Source organism: Equus przewalskii, chromosome 19 (genome assembly GCF_037783145.1).
Source record: "Equus przewalskii isolate Varuska chromosome 19, EquPr2, whole genome shotgun sequence".
Classification (NCBI taxonomy): domain Eukaryota; kingdom Metazoa; phylum Chordata; class Mammalia; order Perissodactyla; family Equidae; genus Equus; species Equus przewalskii.
In genome coordinates, this window is record NC_091849.1 from 63,355,049 (window position 1) to 63,378,663 (window position 23,615).

General features: G+C 44.6%; 1 protein-coding gene across 26 annotated transcripts in view; it reads left to right on the plus strand.

The window, feature by feature from the left end:
• The first annotated feature begins 15,720 nt into the window (after window positions 1-15,720).
• The window catches only part of RIMS1 (regulating synaptic membrane exocytosis 1), a 418,478-nt gene continuing 410,583 nt past the window's right edge, over window positions 15,721-23,615 (plus strand). For 16 of the 26 annotated variants that reach the window (XM_070584900.1, XM_070584898.1, XM_070584901.1 and 13 more), the window contains exon 1: window positions 15,722-16,451. In XM_070584900.1, coding sequence (XP_070441001.1) covers window positions 16,288-16,451 — 164 coding nt within the window. In that variant the 5' untranslated portion in view covers window positions 15,722-16,287. Of the gene's footprint in view, window positions 16,452-23,615 lie in introns of all 26 variants that reach the window. The other 10 variants (XM_070584895.1, XM_070584896.1, XM_070584897.1 and 7 more) reach the window with 2 other exon arrangements.

The window sequence follows — 23,615 nt, forward strand, 5'->3', positions numbered from 1 at the left end:
TCATTATCCGTAAAAGTTCTAGTCTCTTGATCACCATACCTTTCTTAGGCTGTGGTTAATGATCCCGTCAATTTACAATTACAAATGGACAGGAAAGTACCAAGAGACACTCCAGCAAATCGTCTGAGTGTCAGACATGTCACAGTATTCCTTGAGCCCCGTGGTGTAACTTTCTCCTGATGATCAGAGTCAATTATGCCTGCTAGCATAGACTCCTTTCTTTGCCTTCTGGTTTCTTGGCAAAAGGAGTCAGAAGTGACCAAAAGGCACCCATAACTTAAAGTTTAATGAGAATATTTCTATGTTTCTGGGACAAAGTCTTCCTTCGTTGTGGACCTCTGGACCCATCAAAGCCTAGACATGGGCACAAGAAGCACGAATTCCCAATGAGGGCCTCTGGAAGTGATGGTAAGTGGGCATCCCTTCTACTCCTTGCTCTCTGGACTCATATTCTGATTATGGGAAGCATAGCACCATATTATCGTCACTAATGTAGGGTATGTATGGCATTCTGGAATAAAGCACTCCATCCTTGTATGGTACTATCCCCGAGCTAGAGCCTTAGATGCACATTCAAATGGCTCTTCCATTACTCTATCAGAGAAGCAGTTTTTGGGTGGTACAGTATGTGACAGGACCAGTAGATCCCAAGATCATGTGCCTGTTGCCTTTGCTATAAAGTGGATCTCTCAGTCTAATTGGGTGTATGTGGGATTCTGTGTCAGTGGTTTAAAAACTCTATAAGTTTTTAAGTAGAGTACTTGCTGAGCTTTGGAGAGCAGGAAATGCAAGCCCATAACCAGAATGTATGTTGATTCCATCCGGATGAATTGTTTCCCATGCCAGGATGCAAAGCCTCCAATGCAATGAACTTGGATACAAGCGGCTGATTGGTCTCCTCAAAAGACGGTACTATATTAGGGCCTGAGCACTGTCTCTGTTTCTGATAAATTGGATATTTGGAGCTGGAGGGCCAGATTGGACTTGTTGGGTGGGCGAAAAAATACTATATGGTCCATGCTACTTGCCGTCTCACTCCCATCATTGCTCTGTTCATGAGCCCATTATACTGGCCTTGAGATGATCAATGACAAAGGATGGTGGAAATCAGTTGGCTGAATCACTCTGTTTACTTGCTGTTTAGTAACTTTTATCCAGTGGATGCTCTATGGTGGGCATTAACATGTGAGACAAACACCTTTATACTTTGTGCCTACTTCCATAGCTCCATCTACATGCCTCTTATCCAGATCTCTGTATCCCCAGTTTTCTGATATTTCCCCTTCCAGGCCCATAACCAGAAAGCTAAGTCATTCATCTGCCCATGAGACTGCATATATTCTTACGTTGAGCCAATCTTTTTCCACACAAAGTGGATGATCCATTGTACTGCCCAAATCTCTGACTATTGAGAGGATTTCCTCTCACTGCCATCTTTCAGGGTCACCCTTGAGATAACATGAGATTTAGGGCCATCTGCTCATGCAACATATTTGTACCCTTTGACTCTTCTTATGCCTGATTATGGGTAGATAATTTACATATCAGAAGTATTACTTCTGGACCCTCTGACCTTATGACATGATGGGGCTGGTATAACCCAGCTCATGATGGGCAGCTTTGGCTGCGTGGTCACTTGGTATCCATGGTCAGTGTGTTCCACCTCTACCAGCACCCTATGTTATGCCAAGACTTGTTTTTCTTCAAATAGTGCCTAATTTGCTGATTCAGACAGCATGGCCTTGGTCAAGGACCATGGAGGCCCACATTGTGGTTCTTCCATTGGAGGGTAGGATTCTCCTATTGGTATCCTTTCCCTCAACAAATATCTCTAATATGACAGGGTCTGTTGGAGCACATGGTCCAAGTGGAAGGAATACTTGAACCATAGTCTGGACCTGATCCACAGACTTTTCCTGCTCTCGGCCCTCTCAGAGCTTTTTGTTTCATCCAGTATGTGGCTTGGAGCAGTATTACCAAGTGTGAGTCATGTTGTCTCCAGTACCTAAAGAGTAGTGGGAGATAAAAGATGCAATAAATTGCCCTTTACGTGTATTGGAATGTCTTCCCATGCTCTAGACCACTAGACACCTAAAAACTTCACTATGTGTCAAGCTTCTGAATCTCAGTGGAGGTTCGTTTATGTTTCACACTTTGAAGCGTGTGTTTTACTATGGATTCCACAGATTTGTGATTTATTGCTCATTCAGTTGGATTAACATGATGTTGCCAATGTAATGGATGGATGCAATGTTCTATGAGATGGCTCGACAATCCAGGTCGTTTTGAAACCTATTATGAGAGAAGTAAGTAGAGTGAACATAACCCTGTGGTGAAGTGTAAGTGGGCATTCTTGTTCATTCCCGTTCAGTGTAAACTGCTTCTGAGACTCTTTCATTATGGCGATGGAAAAGAGTGTATTCACTAGATCAATGTCCACATGCAGTGAACTTGAAGCCATGTTCGTTTGTTCTGGCAAAGATACTATATCTGACAAAGCAGCTAAAATTGGGGCCACTATTTGGTTTAGTTTGAGGAAGACCACTGTCATTTCTCCATGACTTGTCTGTTTTTCGTAGGGGCCAGATTGGTGAATTAAATGAGTGTATGAGGGATGAAGCACCCTCACATCCTTTAAGTCTTTATAGGTAGCAACATTTTCTGCCATTTATCCTCAGGATGCACTATTGTTTTTGTTCTCTGTCTGTATCTAGGGAGACTGTTGAAGATGTTTCTACTTGACCTTCTCCACTAAAATAGCTCTAATCTCACAGGCCAATCAACCAACCGGGGATTCTGCCAACTACCAATTACATCTATTTTAATTATATATTCAGAAATGAAGGAAATGACCAAGAGGAAACACTGTAAGCTAGATCTAGTGGGTGGGAAATAAGCCAGACTGGGTCAGGACTTAATTTTTTTAATCAAGATTTTATACACCCCTACTTTTAAAAAGAAGCCATTAGGATACTTTCCATGATTATTAATGTCAACTCAAACTGTATATTTACAAGTTCTCAAAACCTGTAGTTTTGGTGTACAGGTACTTGGGACAGTGGGTGTATGCCATTCTATAGAATCATTACCATTGTATATTTGCCATGGTTTTACGGTCTTTCCACCTGGGATGTGCACTTTCTTAACTCAGATTCCAAGTCTTAAAGCAGCTTCCCGTACTCCTCTGATCATCTATTTTATCATTATATGGGTGGAGCCATATCCTTATTCTGCATATTTGTATAGATGGAGAAACTGGCCATTTCCAAAGCTGCTGCCTCTCCAACTTTGATACTTCTTATAATAACTGTATCTCCCTCATTTCTGATGGTTAAATACCACATGACCTCTATAGTTTTGGGATCCTATCATACTCATTTCTGTCAGGGAGCCCAGTCCTATAACAGCATTTCCTAAGGTCAGCTCTGGCCTAGAGAGGAGAGCCACCACTGGGCTTTTAAAGATGCTGGTGCCCTTTCACTAGCTTATAGATAATTGCTTTGATAAATGGAGTATCCTCCAGGCTTTTCTTCAGAAGATATTTGGCTGTTTTTGTTTGTTTGTTTGTTTGTTTTTGCTGAGGAAGATTAGCCCTGAGCTAACATCTGTACCAATCTTACTCTACTTTGTATGTGGGTCGCCTCCACAGCATGGCTAGCAAGTAGTGGAGGTCTGTGCCCAGAATCTGAACCCACAAACCCAGGCCATCAAAGCAGAGAGCACCAAACTTAACCACTAGACCACAGAGCAGACCCCATGGCTGTTGTTTTTATGACCGTGTATGTTCTATCCACCCTAGCATTCTCCTTTCTCTGAGTCTTTCGATCCCTTCTTCCACTGTCTGCCCAAGCAGTTCCAGTATTTCTAATTCCAGTTGTGGTCTTTCACTTTCACCATGTTTCCAAGAGCCATCCCAGGAAGATAACACTCTCTCCCCAAATCCTTGCCAAGGTGTTAAGTCCTGTATCATGAGGAAGTGTTTCCATATCCATGTCAATAAACTCTTATCCAACTTCATTTCCAGCCCTGCTTGATCCAGCACTCTCAGGATTCAGTCCCATAGGTGCCTCCTCAGTGCCCACTGCAGTACGTTAGAAAAGTTCTGTAGCTCCTTCAGGGGATAGTCCCTGTTTCCTCCCAGGAGGGCCAGCACAACCCCAGCTCAGTTAAATTGTGACTTAACCCTACTTATTATTGGTCTGGGGGCCAAAAAGGGAAGTGAAGTAACATTTTATGGGAGATACTGCATCTGTCTTCAAATGAGGGGTAACCCTCATTTAACACAAAGGAGTGGGCCACTTTGACTGGCTCAAGAGTTCAAGGTCCTCTGGGGATTCAATCTTTCTGACCCAAATGGTCTCATCCTATGTCTTGGGGTCCAAGCCTTCTCAATTCAGGCTCTGAACTTGGTGTAGCGGACTTAATGAAGTTGAGAATTCAACAGTCTATGGGTTTCTACTACCCTTATAATAAAGTCCTGGGTCTGAATATCACTTTTTTGCTATTCTCCAGCTGCAGGAGATGAAACTTTTCATATGTGCTGCCAAGGAGGCCCTTTGACTTTTACATCAAGACTTTAATTGATAATTAATTACCTTCAGTCATTCGATGTCTTTATCCAATGCACAAACTGCACGCAGCAGCAGCCATCCAATTCCATAGTCTTTATAATTTTACTTCTCTCAAACTCTTAAATGCCTGTCATATTTTACCCATCAGAGTAATCCTATCCATTGGTGCCCCAGCCCAGTTCACTACCAGTAAAGGTTTTAAGAATTGTATTGTGGCTGAGTGATAGAGACTATATGTATTCTACCTACCACTGACGGGCTCTTCACTGCCAGCTGGCCAGCAGGTGATTCAGCGCCATAATTCCATTTTTGAGTCTGCTTCCTTGGACCACTCGTGATAGCAACTGTTGTGGTTCAGGTTCCCAGGGAAACAGATTCGAAAACTCTATGATTAGCATGCAGGAGATTTATTGTGGTGTACTTTGGAGAACATCTGTGGAAGAGCAAGCAAGGATGGATTGGGTTGGGAGAAAATTTCAACTGCCACACAGTTGAACCAGCAAAGACCACCAGTTGCACAGGGATCTTTAAAGTGAAGATGTCCCCTCTTTATTCAGGTTTACACTATATACAGGTCATATCTTTGTATTCTCACTGCATTGATTAGTCATTTGAGCGAGGGCTTCCTATAGGCAATGAATACAAGGTGAGTAGCTTTCTTGGTCTAAGAACACAGCTGTGGTCTGTGAGGAGCCAAACTCCTGGCATTAGGGGTAATAAATGCCTCATCTCTGAAGGGGAATCTCAGTTACACTTGACAACATCCACTACAGCACAGATTCCATTTGCAAAAACAGGGAGTGCTACATTCAAGATCTCTGAAGTAGAGCCTATTGAAAAATATAAGATTAACTTGGAAAATTGAGAAAAACACATAGGAACTTCAGTCTTGAAAGAAATGGAGATGATGTTAGAATTCCTCAGGATTCAATGAGACCAGTGATTTCATGACTTTGATTCCATAGTTCTCTTATGCTCATCTTATCTTGAAGTAGGGTCATTACCTTTAGCCTATACTCACTGTTGACAAATTGACAGGTATGACTCAAGGAAATTGAGTAGTTAATATATTATAGTACTATTACAGAGAAGAGATAAAACATATGACTTAAACATTGTGTGGATGAAGTGTGTTCCAATATAGACTAAAATGATGTATTATTTTCAACACTAGCTCCATAAAATTTGTCGATCTATCAAGGACCACAAGTCAACTCCTGAATCAGTCCTTGTGGCTAAGGTATTGCTATGCACTGTGGTCAGGAGAAAAGAAGTTTACCCCTCGGCTTAGGTAACCAAGCCCTAACCCCGAACCTCGCATCAGTCCGCAAAGCCACAAGTTTGTAAGGGTGAAACAGATGTAGATGAGAGCGCCACTTGAGATAGATAAGAAATAAGATCAATGTTATCATCAGCTTTCTTAGCTTTTACTTGGAAATATTTATAGATTCACGGAAGATTGCAGAAATGGTAGATAGAGTCTCATATACCATCACCTAACTTCTCTCAATGGTGACATCTTATATACTAAGTATTAAAATATCTTGTAGCAAAATATCAAAACTAGGAACCTGACATGGTTACAGCAGTGTTAACTAGACTTTATACTGTTTTTACCACTTTTTGCACATACATCCGTGTGTGCATGTATGTTTGCATGTCTGGTTCACATCTATTCTATTCCCTCATCCCTGTCCCCCGGTAACCGCTAATCTATTCTCCATCTCTAATTTCATCATTTCTAGAATGTTATATAAGTGGAACCACACTGCATGTGACCTTTTGGAATTATCTCTTTTCAACCACCGTAATTCCCTCAAGATCCATCCAAGTTGTTGCATGTATCAATGATTAACTCCTTTTTATTGCTTGGTGGTATTCTGTAGGTGTGAATGCACCAGATTTATTTCACCATTCAGCCAGAGAAGGACTTCTGGGTTGTTTCCAGTTTCTTGCTGTTATTAATAAAGCTGCCATAAACATTTGTATATAGTCTTTTGTATGAACATATGTTTTTATTTCTCTGGGAATAATGCTCAAGATTGTTATTGCTGGGTCACATGGCGAGTGCATGTTTAGTTTTTATAAGAAAATGCCAAACTACTTTCCAAAGCAGCTGTAACATTTTACATTTCCACCAGCAATATATGAGAGATCCATTTTCTCTGCATTGTTGCCAACTTTTAGTATTATCCCTATTTTTATTTTAGCTGTACTAATAGGTATGTAGTGATATCTCATTGTGGTTTTAATTTGCATTTCCCTAATGGCTAATGATGTTGATAAGCTGACAGGTATGACTCAAGGAAATTGCTTACTTAATATTTCTGATTTTCCTGCATATATCTTTTCACTATAATAATACTGTTGTTTCACAAAAAGAGTTCTTCAACTATTCATTAAATACTGCCTGTTTACATTGTTTACTGCCTTTTTGTACTTATAATGTTAGAGACAGCTAGACCCATAAAAAGTACTGGTGGAATTCTTTCTTATACAGCAGGAAACTGAGATCTAGAAATATTAAGTAACTCGTTCAAGATGGTGCCTCAGATCTGGGACCAGAACCTGGATGAACAGTGTCTTGTCTCAGCACCCTTTTCTGATACCATTTTATCCTGAAGTTTGGTCTCCCCAGCAAAAGTGGACGTTGGTGTGTGTGTGTGTGTGTGTGTGTGTGTGTGTTTCTTTTTACCTTCTTCTGCATCAAGCACATTCCTCTGGACATGGCAAGTGCTCAGAAGACAGTCATTTGTTTATCAATAGCATGAGAGCTACAGATATGTCTCCTCCAGCCCCACTTTTCAAACCTGTTTCAGTCCATACGCCTACCTTTCAAATACCCAGCTCTTGCTTGATTTTTACTTTTTTTAAATTCTGCACCTAATCATGGGTGTGTGTGTGCATGAGCACGGTTGACAAATGCTTTCAGGTTTTACTACTTTCTCTAGCACCCTGGCCTTCTGGCACCCTTACCCAGCGGATAGTAAGAAATTACATATTACTCTAACTTACAAAGCATGACAAGGTCTGTCTAGCTGGATCCCTTGGGGCATGTAAAGTTGAAGGAGTCAGGGTGAGATGACCAGGGGTGAATAAAGGTAGTACAAAATTCAGTTGGTAGGAAGGTGAGTGGAGGTTTGAACTGTGAAATTTTGAAGGAGAGAAGACAGAAGCAGACCCAGGGCCAAGAGGAAGGCTTTAGAAATGGATGCTCCCATGAGGGAATGAACTAGAAGGAATTTAACAGCTTGATAGCTTCTTTCTTGAGCTAAAATAAAGCCATATATACATTAAGTTTCAATGCCTTCCCTTATACTTTTTAATATGCTTTGGTTCCTCCCATTATTTTGATAAAGTTTGACACATCCACCTAACAGTCTCTGGAGGCGGAGAAGGGATGCCGGAGTCGGGGTCAGATGGAAACACCCCGCCTTTGCTACTCCTTCAGGACAGGGGTGTTCCAGCATCATAAACCATGATGCTGAGAGTCTGCAATCTCTGGGTTCCACGGACTTGAGGGAAGTGTGCAGTTGGCCACGGCAGAGAGAATCTAAAGATGCCCAGAGGGGAGGAGGAAGCAGGTAGTTAAATTGAAAGAGGACATGAGACGGCATGCTCTGCCTGCTGTCCTCTCCCAACTGGAGGGAGACAGCCATGCGGATGGGGAGAAATCTGACATATCCCTCATGAAGGAATAAAGAAATATCAGAAGAAGATGACAGGAAGTAAAGCTAAACTCAGGCTGAAGATGGAGAAAAACAAGGTTTCAGTGGATTACAGGTCTCCAAATTGTCAAAGACTTGTAAGTGTTGGGATAACTGTAGTCAGTGAAGAGAGATGTGAATTTGTCATTTTTGGAAATGTTGCAGTTTGTGGGGATTCAGAGTCTAAGGAGTCGCCATGAAAGTGGATCCTGAATGGAGTGGATTGGAGAAGACTGAGCTATGCAGAGGTCAGGGTGTTGGCTGTACCCTCCACAGGGACGGTGGAGGTATTTTCCACGAGAGTGGCTCTTGGGGTGGAGAGGAAGAGTGCCAGCTAAGTCTTGGGTAAATGGGGGTGAGTGATCAGGAGGTTGGGAGAAATCCTAGAAGAAAGGAGAAAGTGATGTAAGCCTAAAATTAGAAGAAATTTTACAAGTTGGAGGGAGAATCATAATCTGGGGTCTGTGCTTGAGGAATCAAGGAAAACACTGGCTCTCCCCCTGATCCTGAGGAATGAAGAAAATGAGCAAGGGCAGTGATCTACACTGGTCATGCTATAGAGTGCCCCAAAGGATAGTAACAGTCCCTCCCCACTGTTGAAAGAGGTAAATACGATAGTGCATGCGGAACATCCAGTACAGGCCAGGAGCACGTAATATGCTCAGTGAATACTATTGCCATGATAAAAGTGCTGAGGATATTTAAAGGAGATACAATTGTCTCTATTTTGCAGATAAGGAAATTCAAGCTCAGGAAGACTAAGTGACCTCCTCAATTCTGTAGGGTTAATTCCTTCCAGAATAAGGAGTCAATTCCCTGTATGCTTCTATGAGGCTGCCCACATGCCTGCAGGGGCTGTGGCATGATGAATATAAGCAGCTGTCTTATCCAGGGCTGGCCTGTGTGGAGTGACTTGCTTGTCTCAAATTTGGGGGTGGGAAATAGGAAAATAGGCAAGAACCTGCCAGGAAACAGTCCCAGGGGCTGGGGTCCAGTCGGAATGTTCTAGGAAGAAGTGTTGGTTTAAATCTGATGGTTGAGGTCTCTCTGGTTTTATAAAACATTATTTTAACGAAAGTATAGTTAATAAATGCTAAACCTAGTAAAGGTGCTTTCCAGTTTATAAAAATTTTTACTGCTCATAAAATAATCTAGTCTTAGAAATTATTATCCAAATCCATTTTCCACTTAGGATGCTTTTAGCTTTGTACGTAGGTAAAAGTTAGCATTTCTTTTTAACTCAATTCAACTTGTTATACTCCTTAAGAAAGTGAATGATCATAAATGGAGGAGGATCTCACTCACACAGGTGGGAGGATGGCATGAAGACTTTGGCAGTTCAATCCAACCAGTATAAACTCAGACGAATAAAGCTAAAAAATAGGCATTAAGATGGAGACCCTGAATGTCATATAAAATCAAAATGGAAGAATTCGCAAGAAGTTACTCAGTGCAAAGAAGGAAATTGGGAGAGAACAGAATGTGGAGAAATTATTCTCAAACATTGCCAATTAAGCATTCTAAGTTTGACTAATATGGAACATGATCAGTTTCAGAAGAATGCAAAAGAGGCCACAACTCTGGTTTTGAATCAGGAGACAAGCATTGAAAGGAAATAACTCAGAGAAAGAATAGCTAGGAATATTAATTGCTTGGAAGAAGCGTGTCCAAGGTTGGCGTAACCCACCAGAAGAGAACAGAACGAAGTCCCTTCTTCTAGGCCCAAGGACAAATACATTCCCAAATACCGAATCCCTCATGAAATAAATGACAATGGTGGAACCTTACCAAAAATCAGATTAAAATTGGTATTTGGCTGAATTTGAGCCAAAATCTGATATCCAGTTTCAGCCAAATACTTTTAGTGAAATCTCTTGAGAGCCAAATGTTGTTTGAAGCCAGAAAGGCTATATTTTTGCAAATCACTATAACTATGTATAAATAGGGTGACAATGTAATTTATCCTCCAAACTAGGACACTTTTAAGTGAAAAGAGATGCTGTTGATACTAATGCCAGTACAACAGGTACAAACTTAGATGGTCCTGGACAAACTGGGACGGATGATCACCTTACATATGAACATTCTTGTGCTCATGAGAATGGTGGTAAAAATATACAGATGGATCTGGTGATAACTTAAGTCAAAACTCCAGGACTATAGTTCACCGGTTAGTCAAGATTGCATCTCAATGAGTGTTGAAGATATGCCTAACTATTTTATTTCAAAATCTTCTAGAAATTAAAAAAACTTAAATAACTATAATTTGAGTGTACAGAATTCTGAAATCACAAAAGTGCTACTTTATTACTCCTTGGAGTAGAAATTAACTGGCACTTTGCTCTTAGCTCTTACATGCGTGTGCACGTGTATGCAAACTTCTGTTGACTATGTCTCAGTGACTTCTTCATTTTTGTCTTTGTGGAGAAAGTAACAAAGCCCTCTTCACCCCCAGGCCAATCTTTGATAGACGCAATCTTCAAAGGAAAATCATCTTGTTTTAAACTTTAGTTAGAGCAAAACATTTTCGTCAGAGGGATCAATTAGCAAATTAAATTCAAATATATTTCTCTTTTTGAGAGTTTAGATGATGACAACGACAGCAACGATAAGGAAAGGCTCTTGATGTCCTTCCCACATCACCTACCCACCCTCCACAACACACACACAAATCCCCATCTCAGGACAGGGACCAGCAGCCACCCACGTACTGCTCAGTCCCAAACAGGAATCATAACTATTTACCTGCTCTTCTCAAATCCGACATCTCAGCTGTCAGCAGGTCTCTGGGTTCTACTTTCAAAGCACATCTCTAACGTGTCCACTTTTCTCCACTCTTCCTGTATCACACAGCCTGAGCCACTTCAATTTACCGACTGGACTTCCTGCTTCTGTTCTTCTGGCGGCCCTTTTTCTGACTCAGAGCCTTGTTCTAGCACTTTCCTCAGCTCGTAACACTGTGCCGGCTCTTCGTAGGCTAATCCCTCTTACCCTTCAAGTCTTTGGTCATGGGACCCCTTCTTGGGACTTCCATGACTACCTATCTTCCCACAGTTCACTCTCTATTAAATCTGGCAAGTTATTTTCTAGAGCAATTATCATAATCCAACGTCCTTGTGTGTTTATTTATTTATGCCTCTCTCCTCCAGCTGCATTGCAAGCATCTAGAGCAGAGGTTGACAAATGTTCTCTGTAAAGAGGCAGATAGTAAATATTTTAAGCTTTGTAGGACATATGGTCTCTGTTGCGTCTACTCTCCCATTGTAGCAGGAAGACAGGCATAGATGATACATAAATCAATGCGTGTAGCTGTGCGCCAATAAAACTTTATTCAGAAAAGCAGGCTTTTGGCTGTGCTTGGCTCACGGGCCATCACTTGCCGATCCCCTCCAGGGCCATTGCCCTCGTGCATCATTCCCTCCCATGCGCTCAGCCTTGCACACAGCAGGGGCTGCACATAGTCACAACCCGTGATCCTTACCAAAGACCTGGAAGGTGGATAGTTATTTCCATTTTAAAGATGAGCAAAGTGAGGCTCAGTGAGGTTTACTAACTCACCCAAACTCACATCACTATTGCATTAGTCTCCTGGGGCTGCTGTGACAGAGTACCACAAAGCGCTTAATGCAACAGAAGCGTATTCTCTCACAGTTGCGGAAACCAGAAGTCCGAAACCAAGGTGTTAGCAGGGCTCCGCCTCCTCTGAGGTCACTAGAGGAGCACCTTTCCTGCCTTGTCCAGCGTCTGGTGGCTCCTGGCAGTCCTCGGTTTGGGGCATGTCTCTCCATTCTCTGTGTCTGTTTGCACAATGCCTTCCTCTCTGTCTCTCTATCTTCATATGGCCTTCTTCCTGTACGTCTGTCTCTCCTCTTATCAGGACACTAGTCACTGGGTTTAGGACCCATCCTGATACAATATTATCTCACTTTAACTAATTTCATCTGTAAAGACCCACTTCCAAATAACGTCACATTTTGAGTGGACATGAATTTTGGGAGGAGATAGTATTAAATGCACTACAACTATCAAATGGTAGAGTAAGGATTTGAACCTGACCCTATTTCAGTGATTTTCCACTTTGAAGTTATACTCTCAACTACTAAGTTAAATGAACAGTTAACAGTGGTGTCGAATTTTAGAGTTATTTTGAGAAATGATGACTTCAGAGTATCAGTGGGAGAGAACGTTAGGAAGCTTAGCTGGGAGGAGCTTTGTCTAAGTCATTGTTTCTGACTAGTACCCTGAACATGATGTTAGTGCTGACCTCGGGGCATCTGGTACACAACTTATGAACAGAGAGTTAAGACATTTTTCTGCAGATACCATTGGCTGAGCAAGGAAAATCACATTAGCATTTTCATGGTCTCTCTAATTAACGTCTTTGGACACCAGGCTTCTAACTCAGGATTTTCCCCGATCAGGAGAATACAGCTCAGGGTAAGTTCAAGCACATTTGGGAAATACCAGTCCAAACCAGGTAAACAGATTTCTTTACTGTAGTAAATAATTTCTTCTTAGCACTGTTTATTTGTTAAGGTGCCTTGTGAATTTCTAAGAGGGAGGCGTTGTGCACGTTTTTCTAAGTTTACGGGATGTTTTTTGTAGGGCGTCTTCAGAGGCTGGTTGTCTGCCACACGCGGTGGTGTAGCTACTTTGAGTGTTTTCATGTTTATCTATGTGCAGAGAAGTGCTGCTTTTCTGGACTTACATTTCTAGAAGTACACTTCTCTTGGAGTTTAGAAATTGGTTCTGAAGCCTCCATAATGGGTTCCTGGCCGAAGTGAGACACTGACAGGTCACACCACGACACCCACTCACTTATGAGTCAGTCCATTCATTCGTTTATTGGTTTATTCACTCACTAATTTCACATGTACTTATGGAGTCCAAGGAAGGAGCTGAGCACACAAAGATCATCAAGACCAGACTTCTTTTCATCAAGTCTCCAGATAACACACGTCTATCACCATTTCCAGAAGGAATTCTAATAAATGGAAACCACGAGTAACGGACTGACTTGTGTCCCCTCTAAATTCTTACGTGGAAGCTGTAATCCCCAGTACCTTTGAATGTGACTATATTTGGAGATAGGGCCTTTAAAGAGGTAATTTAGGTTCAATGAGGTCTTAAGGGTGGGGCCCTGATCCAACAGGAATGATGTCCTTGTAAGCAGAGGGAGAGGCACCAGGGATGGGCAAGCACAAAGAAAAGGCCACGTGAGGATACAGCAAGCAGGTGGCCATTTACAAGTCAAGGAGAGAGGCATCAGGAAAAATCAATGCTTCCAGCACCTTAGTCTTGGACTTGCAGCCTCCAGAACCATGAGAAAATAAATTTCTGTTGTTCAAGCCCCTAGTCTGTGTTATTTGTCAAAGCAGCCCTGGCAGACTAAAAGACCACTGTCCACTGTTCATCAGGCCTGGTCTTCAGGAGCACTACTCAGCTAGTTCCAATGTCTACTGAGGATCTCTAATTCTTCTGTTTGTATTTTAGAAGAGTTTTATGGGTCCCGAATTGGTTCAAACTCCTTGAGGACAAGGCGTTGTCTGTTGCATCCCCACGGTGACTAGCAGAGAGACAGGCATCTGACGGAATGAAGGTATCATCCACATTTCTACTCCCCTCTGTACATTAACAATTCAGAGATGGCCCAACACACCTCGGAGAGAACAGGAAATAAGATGAAGAGAACCACAAAGTGTTAGGCACTTAGCTAGATGCTTCAAATAGGTCTTCTCATTAATACTTCTCTTCAGTTTTGAGGAAACAGCTTTCCCTCATTTTTCAGATGAGGAAACAGAGGCTCAGGGAGGACAGGTGAGTTGGCCACAATCATAAAATCACTGGTAGAGGCAGAATTCAAATTCATTTCCCCTTTAATCCACGCCAGCCCAGGGGAAACAAGTACAATTTGTTAAAAACGAAGAAAAGATGCTGATGAGACTGTTTCATCAATTGCTCAGGCAGAGGAAACAGGAAATCTGGGGGCAGCAGTTATGAAACAGGACTGGAGATTTTAGGGGGCCATGTGTTCATCCAGTGACATCCTCATAACTGACACGGCTGCCCCAAAGTTAGGGGTAAATAAATAAAATTAGTGATTACAAAGCATTTACTATGTGCCAGACACCGCTCTCCATTCTCTATATGTATCCTTGTACTTCTCTTCAGAAAAGTGACTGAGAAAACACCGTGTGTCCTTAGGCAGGTGGCCAGAATGACCAGACTCATTGGCTGCACAGGGAAGGCTTGTTCTGGAGAAACCTGCAGGTGACACGACAGCCGTCTGAAGCAGCCGTGTGAAGCAGGTGGATGAGGGACTCGGGCGTAGGGAGAGAATTCAGGAGGTAGTGGGCCTGCCATTACTGACAGGATTCAGAGAGACATGTCCCTGTAGACGCAGCACCTACATTCAACGGGAAATCAAGTAGTCAAATTCTTAAATTCCTTAAAATTGCATATTTCATATTTTAGGATTCACAAATACCATCATCATCATTTTCTTCATTAACAAAGTTAGGCTTGGAGGAAAAAAATCTTAGAGCCGGATCCTTTCTGGGATTTCTGGGATGACAGATAGAACACCCAGGAGAGAACCCATCAGTTCTTTCATCACTGCTGCTAAGAGAGATGGTCCCTGGGAAACTGCTGTTCAATTTGAACCCTTCTCTTTATTGATTCTTTTATAATTATACTAAGAAAATTCAGTTTCCAGGTTTCAAAACAGATACCATTACCTGTTTTGAAAGGATTGTCTATTTATTTTTCCTTTATCAGCAGAGAAGCTCATCTTTAATGCCTATCATTGGGCCAGCATTGAGAAGAAGCTTCTCACAACAGAATATGGTTGGCTGTTTTCCTTATCTGGGATCAGTGTTTCTTGAGAAGTACCTACAGAGGCTAAGAAGTGAGTACATGCTGATAGGGAGCATCATTAGAGGAATTAGAGTCTATAATCCATTTGCAGGCGCCACAGAAGTGTGGTTATGCAAAGTGATGGGTCTACCCAGAGCCCCAAATGACAAACTAAAGAGTTGCCCTGTTGTGGGGCATCTTGAGGGGCAATTAGGATAAACTGCAGAACAGTCCTACTGAGGACGGGTCAAGAAAGACTGCGTATAACGGATCCAGAAGATCCAGGCTGTTGGAGGGGTGTGTGTATCAAAATTATCTTAAAAATCACATTGTTGTGGCTCTGAACACTCGGCTAGTAAATGAGAAAGATATGGTAGCAGGAAAAAAAAATGTATCCAGAGAGTGTTCATAACATCGTGGGTGCTCAAGTCATATTATCGCTCCACGATGAAGATGCCAGCGAGGATGATGGTGATTAACGCAACTCATGGAAAATAAGGCTGGGGAGGATGACACAGACAGGGACGAGGCAGGGAGGATGACTCACGGGTGAGGGGTGCCTGGGCACAGAGCGACGTGGTGCGCACGTTGGCGAGCGTGGGGGAGCGGCTCCAGGACTGAGTGGCTGGCAGCTATGTCTGCGAGAGCAGCAGCAGCATCGCCCGGGAACGAAGCCTCGGAGACTCCGCCTAACTGACACCAAACTCATCCTCTCCCTCCCGGGGCTCCGAACTGGAGGCAGGCAAGCCTGGGAGCAGCCTCGGCGGCGGCGGCGGCGGCCCCAGCCCGGCCCCCTCCGGGCCCCGCGCGCCCAGCCCCGCGCGCCCGCATCGGCCGAGCCTGGCGCGAGCCCGCGTCCCCTCGCCGCGCCCCTCGCCGCGCCCCCGCCCCGCGCCCCCGCCCCGCGCCCCTCGCCGCGCCCCCGCCGGCCCGCCCCCGCCGGCCGAGGCCGCATCCGGGGCTGGGTGGATGCACACAACCATGAAAGCCTGGGCTCGCGCTCTCCCCGGCTCCGCCGCCGCCGCCGCCGCTGCTCCTCCTCCCGCCGCCGCCGGGAGGTCTCCGCTGTGAGGGGAGCAGGGGCGCAGCTGCTGCGCGTGCATCCGAAAGGTGAGAGCCGGAGGGCCGGAGGAGGGGCCGGGCAGGCCACGAAAATGTCCTCGGCCGTGGGGCCCCGCGGTCCTCGCCCACCCACGGTGCCTCCCCCGATGCAAGAGCTGCCCGACCTGAGCCACCTGACCGAGGAGGAGAGGAACATTATCATGGCAGTGATGGACCGGCAGAAGGAAGAGGAGGAAAAAGAAGAAGCCATGCTCAAGTAAGCCACCCCCGCCGCGCCATCCTTGCCTCCATCGGTCCATTCACATCCTCTCAGCTGAGTGTGGGCGGCGGGCGGGCGAGGGTGCTGGGTGCGGGCGGAGGCGCCCGCCTTGGGGCCGGGGGCGCTGGGCCTGAGCAGGGCAGAGGTTGCGGAAACAGGAGGAAGGAGGGGATGCCACCGAGCCTGGAGCCAAGGAGCCAGGAGAGGATGGCTTGAGGCTGGGGTGCAGAGGAGGATTGGGTGGGCAGGGGCCACCCTGGGGATGGGCTCTGCAGAAGCTGAGAAGAGCTGATCCCACCCAAGTGGAAGGGCCTCAGGCTGGGAGCAGTTTAGGGGCAGAGCAGGGGTGGAGGAAGGGGAGGTGGGGTGAAGAGGTGCTGAGGACAGCTCCCTGTCTTGGAGTTGTTGAGCAGGTTGGGGCTACCCCGGTGAAGGGTGCCAGCATTTACATAAGGAAAAGGCTTCATTTTAGTGTTCATTTGGTTCTCATTCATCCCACAGATGAAGGTTGGGTCTTTTTTGGGCAGTTGCCATCTTTGGTAATCTGCCTCCCCAGCTTCTCTTTAACGTTTTATTCACAGCCTTCCACACAGAATACCTGTGTGAAGACGTCTTTTCTTACCCATATATACTGCCATTGGCAATGCAAAGTTTTTAATAATGAGTGAAGCTGCTGGGGACTCTGGCCTGAATAAAATAGGGGTTCCTCTTTCCTGGTTTCCAGGAGACCTCTGGGGCCTGCCCATTCCTGGTGGAGGCAGTACGACAGGGGATGGAGTCTTTGCACACATCCCCGTCTTTAAAACCATCGACCCTTCAAGGGATGTCTGTCCAGTGCCCCATTTTCCTGTGTCTGGCGAGGGGATGGGGCTCATTGCTGGTGGTGCAGGAGTGTGTGACACTGTGCTGCTGGTTGCCTTAGTCTCAGACAGAACTGCTTACGGGGTACTGGGTTTTCCTCGCTCCTTTGTGGCACCCCTACAGTGGAGCTGAAGTCTCTGCCTTCCCCCTGGGGGTCTTCACATTTTCAGGAAAGTTTTCATCTCGGAGTGGAGGAATTGAGGGACCCTGACTGGGACTAACCCCTTCGTGTCCCCTGTTTAGGCCAGGAGGGGTGTCTGGGGGCAGAGGATGGGCGTGAAGAGCACAGGAAACCTGTTGCATCTGGAGTTCTCTGAGCGCAGAGAAGGGCAGGGAGGGACCAGGGGTGACACCCAGGAGCAGAGCACACCCAGCCGGGCTTCTCCCCCACCCCCAGGACCGCTTCCCAAGAGAAGATGCTGCCACGGAAGGTTTCCTCCCTTCCCCTCAGTGCAGCAGTGCCTCGCAGGAGAGGAATGGAGGGAAGCTGCGTTCACAGGCCAATGGCTCCCCACCAGTGCAACTGCCACCCAGCTGGGAGAGGGGGCTCTTGAGGGAGAGCTGTGGGTGCTGGGTCACAGCAAAGGAGTGGAAGCTCAGTCATTCCTGCCCTTTCCTTGTCGACTCAAAAAGGGGCTGTTAACTCGGAAGGCCAGAGCTGGCCTGGTTCTGTCAAGAGCAGCAGGTTTCTGCGTTCCCTGCTCCTTCTCATCCACACGCCAAATACTTTAAGCCTGCCAGCTTGAGGGAGGCAGAGCCCTGTTAATCTGCTGCCCGTCCCTAGTGGAACAATGACATCCTTGGTGCTGCAGGCTTCCCCTCTTCTGAGACTGGAAGTAATGGATGGTGTCTGATGGTGCTGCTGTCTGTCTGTCTGGTGTCAGTCTGTCTGTCCTCACTGGTTGCAGCCGCTGCCACTGTCCTGGACACCTTTTCTGCTGGTCAGGATTTATAGGTTTCTACTGTGCTTGCTGTTCGCTGCAGACAGCAGGTGGATAGAGGCCGCCAGCGGCCAGTGGAAAACATGGGCTGCCGCTTGAGAGGATCTGAATAGGCAGGGGCAGGCACGGTGCAAGTGGTGGCCATCGCACGTCACCATGGGCTGCCTCAGGGAGGGTGGAGCTGAGGGATTTTAAGTAGGAGAGGGTGAGTTTTAGGACAGAATCTCAAGCCTGCTAACTGCCTCAGGACAGCGATCAGACTTTATGGGTTTATATGGACAAATAAAAGGAGGAGCACCATCCAAAGGCTCACGTCCAAAACATCCTTCTTGCTGCTGTTCCTCTGATTGCTTTCCACTGGCTTGCAAATATTGTTCCTTCATTGCACGGATTCTCAAAATATTGCAGTCTGTGCTGTGTTATACAATAGCCCTCGCTAATCCCGGACCTCTGCAGTCACTTTATCAGTCAGCCTCCTCTGCTAGTGCCGTGGCCTCTTGTGCAGTGGCGAGTGCTTTGGATTGGGGAGTGTGTTGGAATCCTCTTTGCTGCCATGCAAGCGTGTCGTGTCACCTGCAATTCGTGGAGCAGCGCTGTTCTTTTTTCTAGAGGGCACTTTATGTCTTAAAGACTGGGGATCACGGGGCTATTCAGACGGCACATATATAAAGGAACTTCGTGACACATAGTCAAAGGAGGTGGCCTTTTCTACACTTTGTATAAAAATAGACTGGAAAGCAGGATGCTTTCACAGAGCTTTGAAATGTTTGCTAAATCAGAAATAAGTTTTAATGGAAATGCTTGGCCCATCGTAGCACATATCTGAGAAATTACTTTCTCAACAGCCCCTACAAAACTGAAGTTCTGGTAACAGAGAATTAGGTTTGTGTCACTTTTGTCATCACTACAGAAACATCATCTTGAGCCACCTACAGTGCATGCTCTCTCTCTTCACAGTGTGTGAAAGTAGGCATTAATAGAAAGAAGATGGAAAACTGACCAGCAAATATGCCAAAGAAACATTACAAAATATCAATTAAAATATACCTGTATAATTTCATCAGCCTTGACTGTAAATTACTCCTTGAATTTGCTCTTGATAATGTCTTTAAATATGTATAAATGGAAAAGAATAATCAAGCTAGTTTCACCTCAAGATTTCGGAAAAATTTTATTCAAAATTACAAGTACTTTGTCATAAAAATAATTCGTTTTGTTGGCAAAGTAATTTTAAATACCTTTGCCATGTAACTAGAAATACTTGACTGCTGCAAATAACTTTAAATGGTGGACAATTATCTGCCAACATGAAGTCTTTGCTTAATCCTAGTGGGGTTTTTTGGGGTGTATGTGTGTGTTCTGGAGGCTTTTTGAAACCTGACTTCCTCAGTGAATACTCCTTCAAGTAACTGTCACCAGACACCATGAACCACTATATTACATGGATTGAAAACTGCATTATCTGGGACCTAAATCAGAGAAGATCTCATTAGATCTAAAATCTTATTCTTCTTTTACAAAAGCTTCATAGAGAGAGGAGCTACAGAATCGTAAGAGAAGAGAAAAAAAATAGAAGTAGGCTGTTAGAGGGAGGGCTTGACGATGGGAACTGAGCACTATACTGGAATATTTAATAAGAGTACTAACATTTATTGAGGATTTACCTCATGCTGGCCATTATTCTAAGTAGTTTTTGAATCAAATGCCAAATAGTTGAACTATGCTCAAATTTGATGTCCATATATTTGGGTTCTCATGACAGCCTCTGTGGACGGTAAGTGAGGTAGTCAAATCCTCACGTCCTTGTCCTGGCGCTTAGGGAGCCCCAGCAGTACCCCCGGCTGACTCACGTAACGTGGCACAACCGGGATTCAAACCCAGACCTTTGGTTCTGAGTCCAAGTATTTCCCCACACACTACACTGTCCTTCTGCCAAGAAGAAGCTGGTATTTCGTCTACCTTTTCCTTCACTTAACTCCTGCCCTTTCCTCAGTTTCAGAGAAGTGGTTTGGCAAAAGGCTAGGCTGATTCAGAAGACCAGCTGCTGATTATGGGAAGGAGGGCCAGAGCCCCACCCACGCTGTCACTGGAGTTTTCCTGGGGATTGAGGGCAAGGGGATTGTCTCCAGATAATAAAAATCATCATGCTACGGTGGAAAGACCATTAACTTTGGATCCCAGCGTTTTTGAGTTCTAGTTCTAGCTCTGCCACTTGCTGTGTAAATGTGAGCAAGAAAATTCAGTTGGGACTCTAAGAGGTTCCACTTTTCTTACAAATCCTTCAATTCATGGCGTGAATTGCTTTGTGAAGAGTATTGACTTTGGACTTCTGCCTCTCTTCTTAACAGGGAAGCTGGCACTAACTTTTCAAGTGTCCCCAGTATCCGCTTCCCTCGTGAGAGGAGAGAGAAAGAAGCAGCACTAGAACTCTTGTACCTTCCGCTTTTCCTTCTCCTTGTTCTCCCTCCTGCTGATTATAATGTTGTAGCCTGAAATGTATCCTCAATGTGAGAGACCCCATTTAGCAACTGGCAAAAGAAGGAGAAGAAGAGCGAGCAGCTGGGGAGGAGTGAGCAGGAGTCTCCCCCAGCGCAGGTGTCACGTTTTCACTGTGCTCTGCAGAGATTGTTGTATCTGACACCCAAACATTTCATAATATTGCCGAGGCAGGGATGGGTGAGGACGTAAAGCAAGAAGGCAGAGAGTAATGAGAGAGACGCTGAACCGTGAGCAGGTGCCTGTCCCGAGATGCTGTGTTAAGTAGAAAAGATTGGGGAGGAGGCGTTCTGTTCCACTCAGTATAGTCCGCCCCACCCCGCTGATGGACATGTTTAAATTTAGGGAAACTTAACGCTGAATGCTCTTGGAGTTTTCCACTCTCTAGAAAAACCTGTCTTAGTAAATGAGCATGCCCAGTAGGGGTTCCCAAATGCTCAGGGGGAAGCCAGATAAAAGAGGAGCCTAAAGGATGAAACAACAGGGAATTGTCAAAGAGGATGAAGGGCCGGAGACATCACCCTCAGTCCACATTTCTGCCAACTGGTCTTGACTTTCTTCTAACTGGATGTATTCCTTCTGAACCAGAAGTGAGGGGGCACCATTGCTTAAGTCAATCGATTACTAAATTTGAAGTCGATTATGGAAGCCAGCGTGGGCTTTAAGTGCTACTGCTGACAGGAATAGAAACACAACATCTGGGGAGTGTTATTTGCTCAACTTGTTAAATGAGGAGACGATTCGTGTCAAACCTGTGCAGTTAGCTTCCTGGAAAGACATCACGTAGGGATTCCTGAATAATGTTCTTATTCTCCCACCCCTGCGAGACGCACATGGATGAGGTTGCTGTACCATGGCTAAGACGGTCCATTACGTTGTATTTCATTTATATTTATGGACTATTTCATATTTTTAAACAGCTTTTTACTTTTTGGCCTGTGATGTGAGTTCTACATTTTAGAGCTGATCTTGAGAGTTGAAGTAAATTTGCCTGAGGCCCATGGTAGCTAGCGTAACAGAACCCAGAACCTGTGTGCACTGACTGACTCCAGGTTGTTAGTCCTCTTGTGCGTCTTTTTCAAAGTACAACAAGCTGTGGTCATGTGGTGTGTTCCCATCTTCCTCTGGGAGAAGAGACTGACATTTCCTGAGTGCCTTCCATGTGTCAGGCGTTTGGCCGGATTCTTATATATTTTACTCTGCCCTGTCCTCACCTCTTGGTGAGAAGTGCACCCTGTCAGTGTTCTGTTCACTTTGTAACGTTAGAGAAAGTCCCAGAGCTGCTAGTGCCTTGCTGACCCTTTGCTCCTGATGTTTGCTCCTGGGGTCCAGAGAATAAAGCTTAAAGGAGCCAGAGGAGAATTTCTCCTGGCTAGCGACATTGTCCACTCTTTTCCAAGCGCTCCTGTCTCCAGTCTCTGATCCAGGGCTTTTCTGATCTGTTTTCTCTCTTGCTTATGGAGATCTCTAAGACCTTAGCATTTCCCCCACTCTTCTCCTCTACCATGACTTCTCCCTACTGTTGCTCTGGATTTTATTTCTTGGGTAGGCTGTTTCCAACCAAGTGTCATATGATATCCAAGTCAACAATAAGACCATCGTTGGAGGTATCAGAACTGGGTCAGGCATTGGGCTGTTTGGGTAGAATGGAGTCCTCTGCCTACAGCCTGGTGTTGGCTTGGTTTCTACCATTCTAAAACTGCCATGGTCAGAAAGGGAGGCAAGCATCAGCTAGTTGGATAGAGCAGTGGACTGGATTCTGGTCTTAGCACTATCACTTTCTGGAGGTGTGAACCTCAGGAGGGTAAGCCATCTGAGCCTGTTTCCTTATGTGTAGAGTGGAATTGATAATGCCTGCCCTTCTAACTTATGAGGCTTTAACATGATCATGGAAGCACTTTTAAACTTGAAATTGCTGTACCAGAGAAAGTTGCCATTATTATCTTTACGCTGTAAACTATAGCAGAATTCCAAGAACATCTTCCCCTGTGGTTCTTGCAACCCCTGGGGGTCCTGTAGAGACGAGTTTTTTGGAAGAATCCATCTGTCATGTGATGCTAGCAGTGCAGTGTGGCCAGGCCTGTGCTCCCAGTGTGAGAATTTGGCAGGAAGGGAAGAGGTAAAGGGAGTCCAGGGCTTGACCTGAGGTTATATTTACCTTTTGCACATTCTTCTTTCTTTCTCCTTAAATAGCTCATAAATGTCTTTAGCTCAAAAAGCAATGTGGGCAAGATGATAAATTCTGAGATAGCTAACAGGCAAGCCTAATTCAAAAATGAGAAGAGAAATTAGCTTAGGGTAGTTTCTTCGTCTTTTACTAGAAAAAAATTTGAAGGAATCGACTGATGATTTTAGTGTCACTAGAGTTAATAAATTATTCATTTTCAGAAATAGCTGACTAAGGGGCCATCTACTTGTGAGGTAGTAGTTTCTCGTTCATGTCAGTTTACCACTGGGTGATGAAACACATTGTATGTGGCTAAGAATTTTTTAAGGTTCTTTCCTGGTTGTCTTAGCTTTTCTGTGTGTGTTTCTCACACTCTTGCATCAAGTTTATGTGCGCTTATTTCGATCTAGGTCAGTCTTTTGTGAGTGGCAGCAGGGGAATAAACTGCAGAATTGACTTTAGATATTCCTCCTTCTGTTGATGTCTTGTGAAAACTTCCCATGCATGCGAACATTTATTTAAAGACAAAAAAGAAGTTGTTTAAAAGAAAAGTGACAGGACATTTTGGTTTGCCAGGACATATCTGTTTATGCCTTTTTCGTGCTGTAATTATGGATAGTACCCTTTCTTTCAATTTTAAGTTTCAATCTGAACAGTAATTATGTTGTTTTCTTCTTTGTGAGTTTTGCTTCCCCG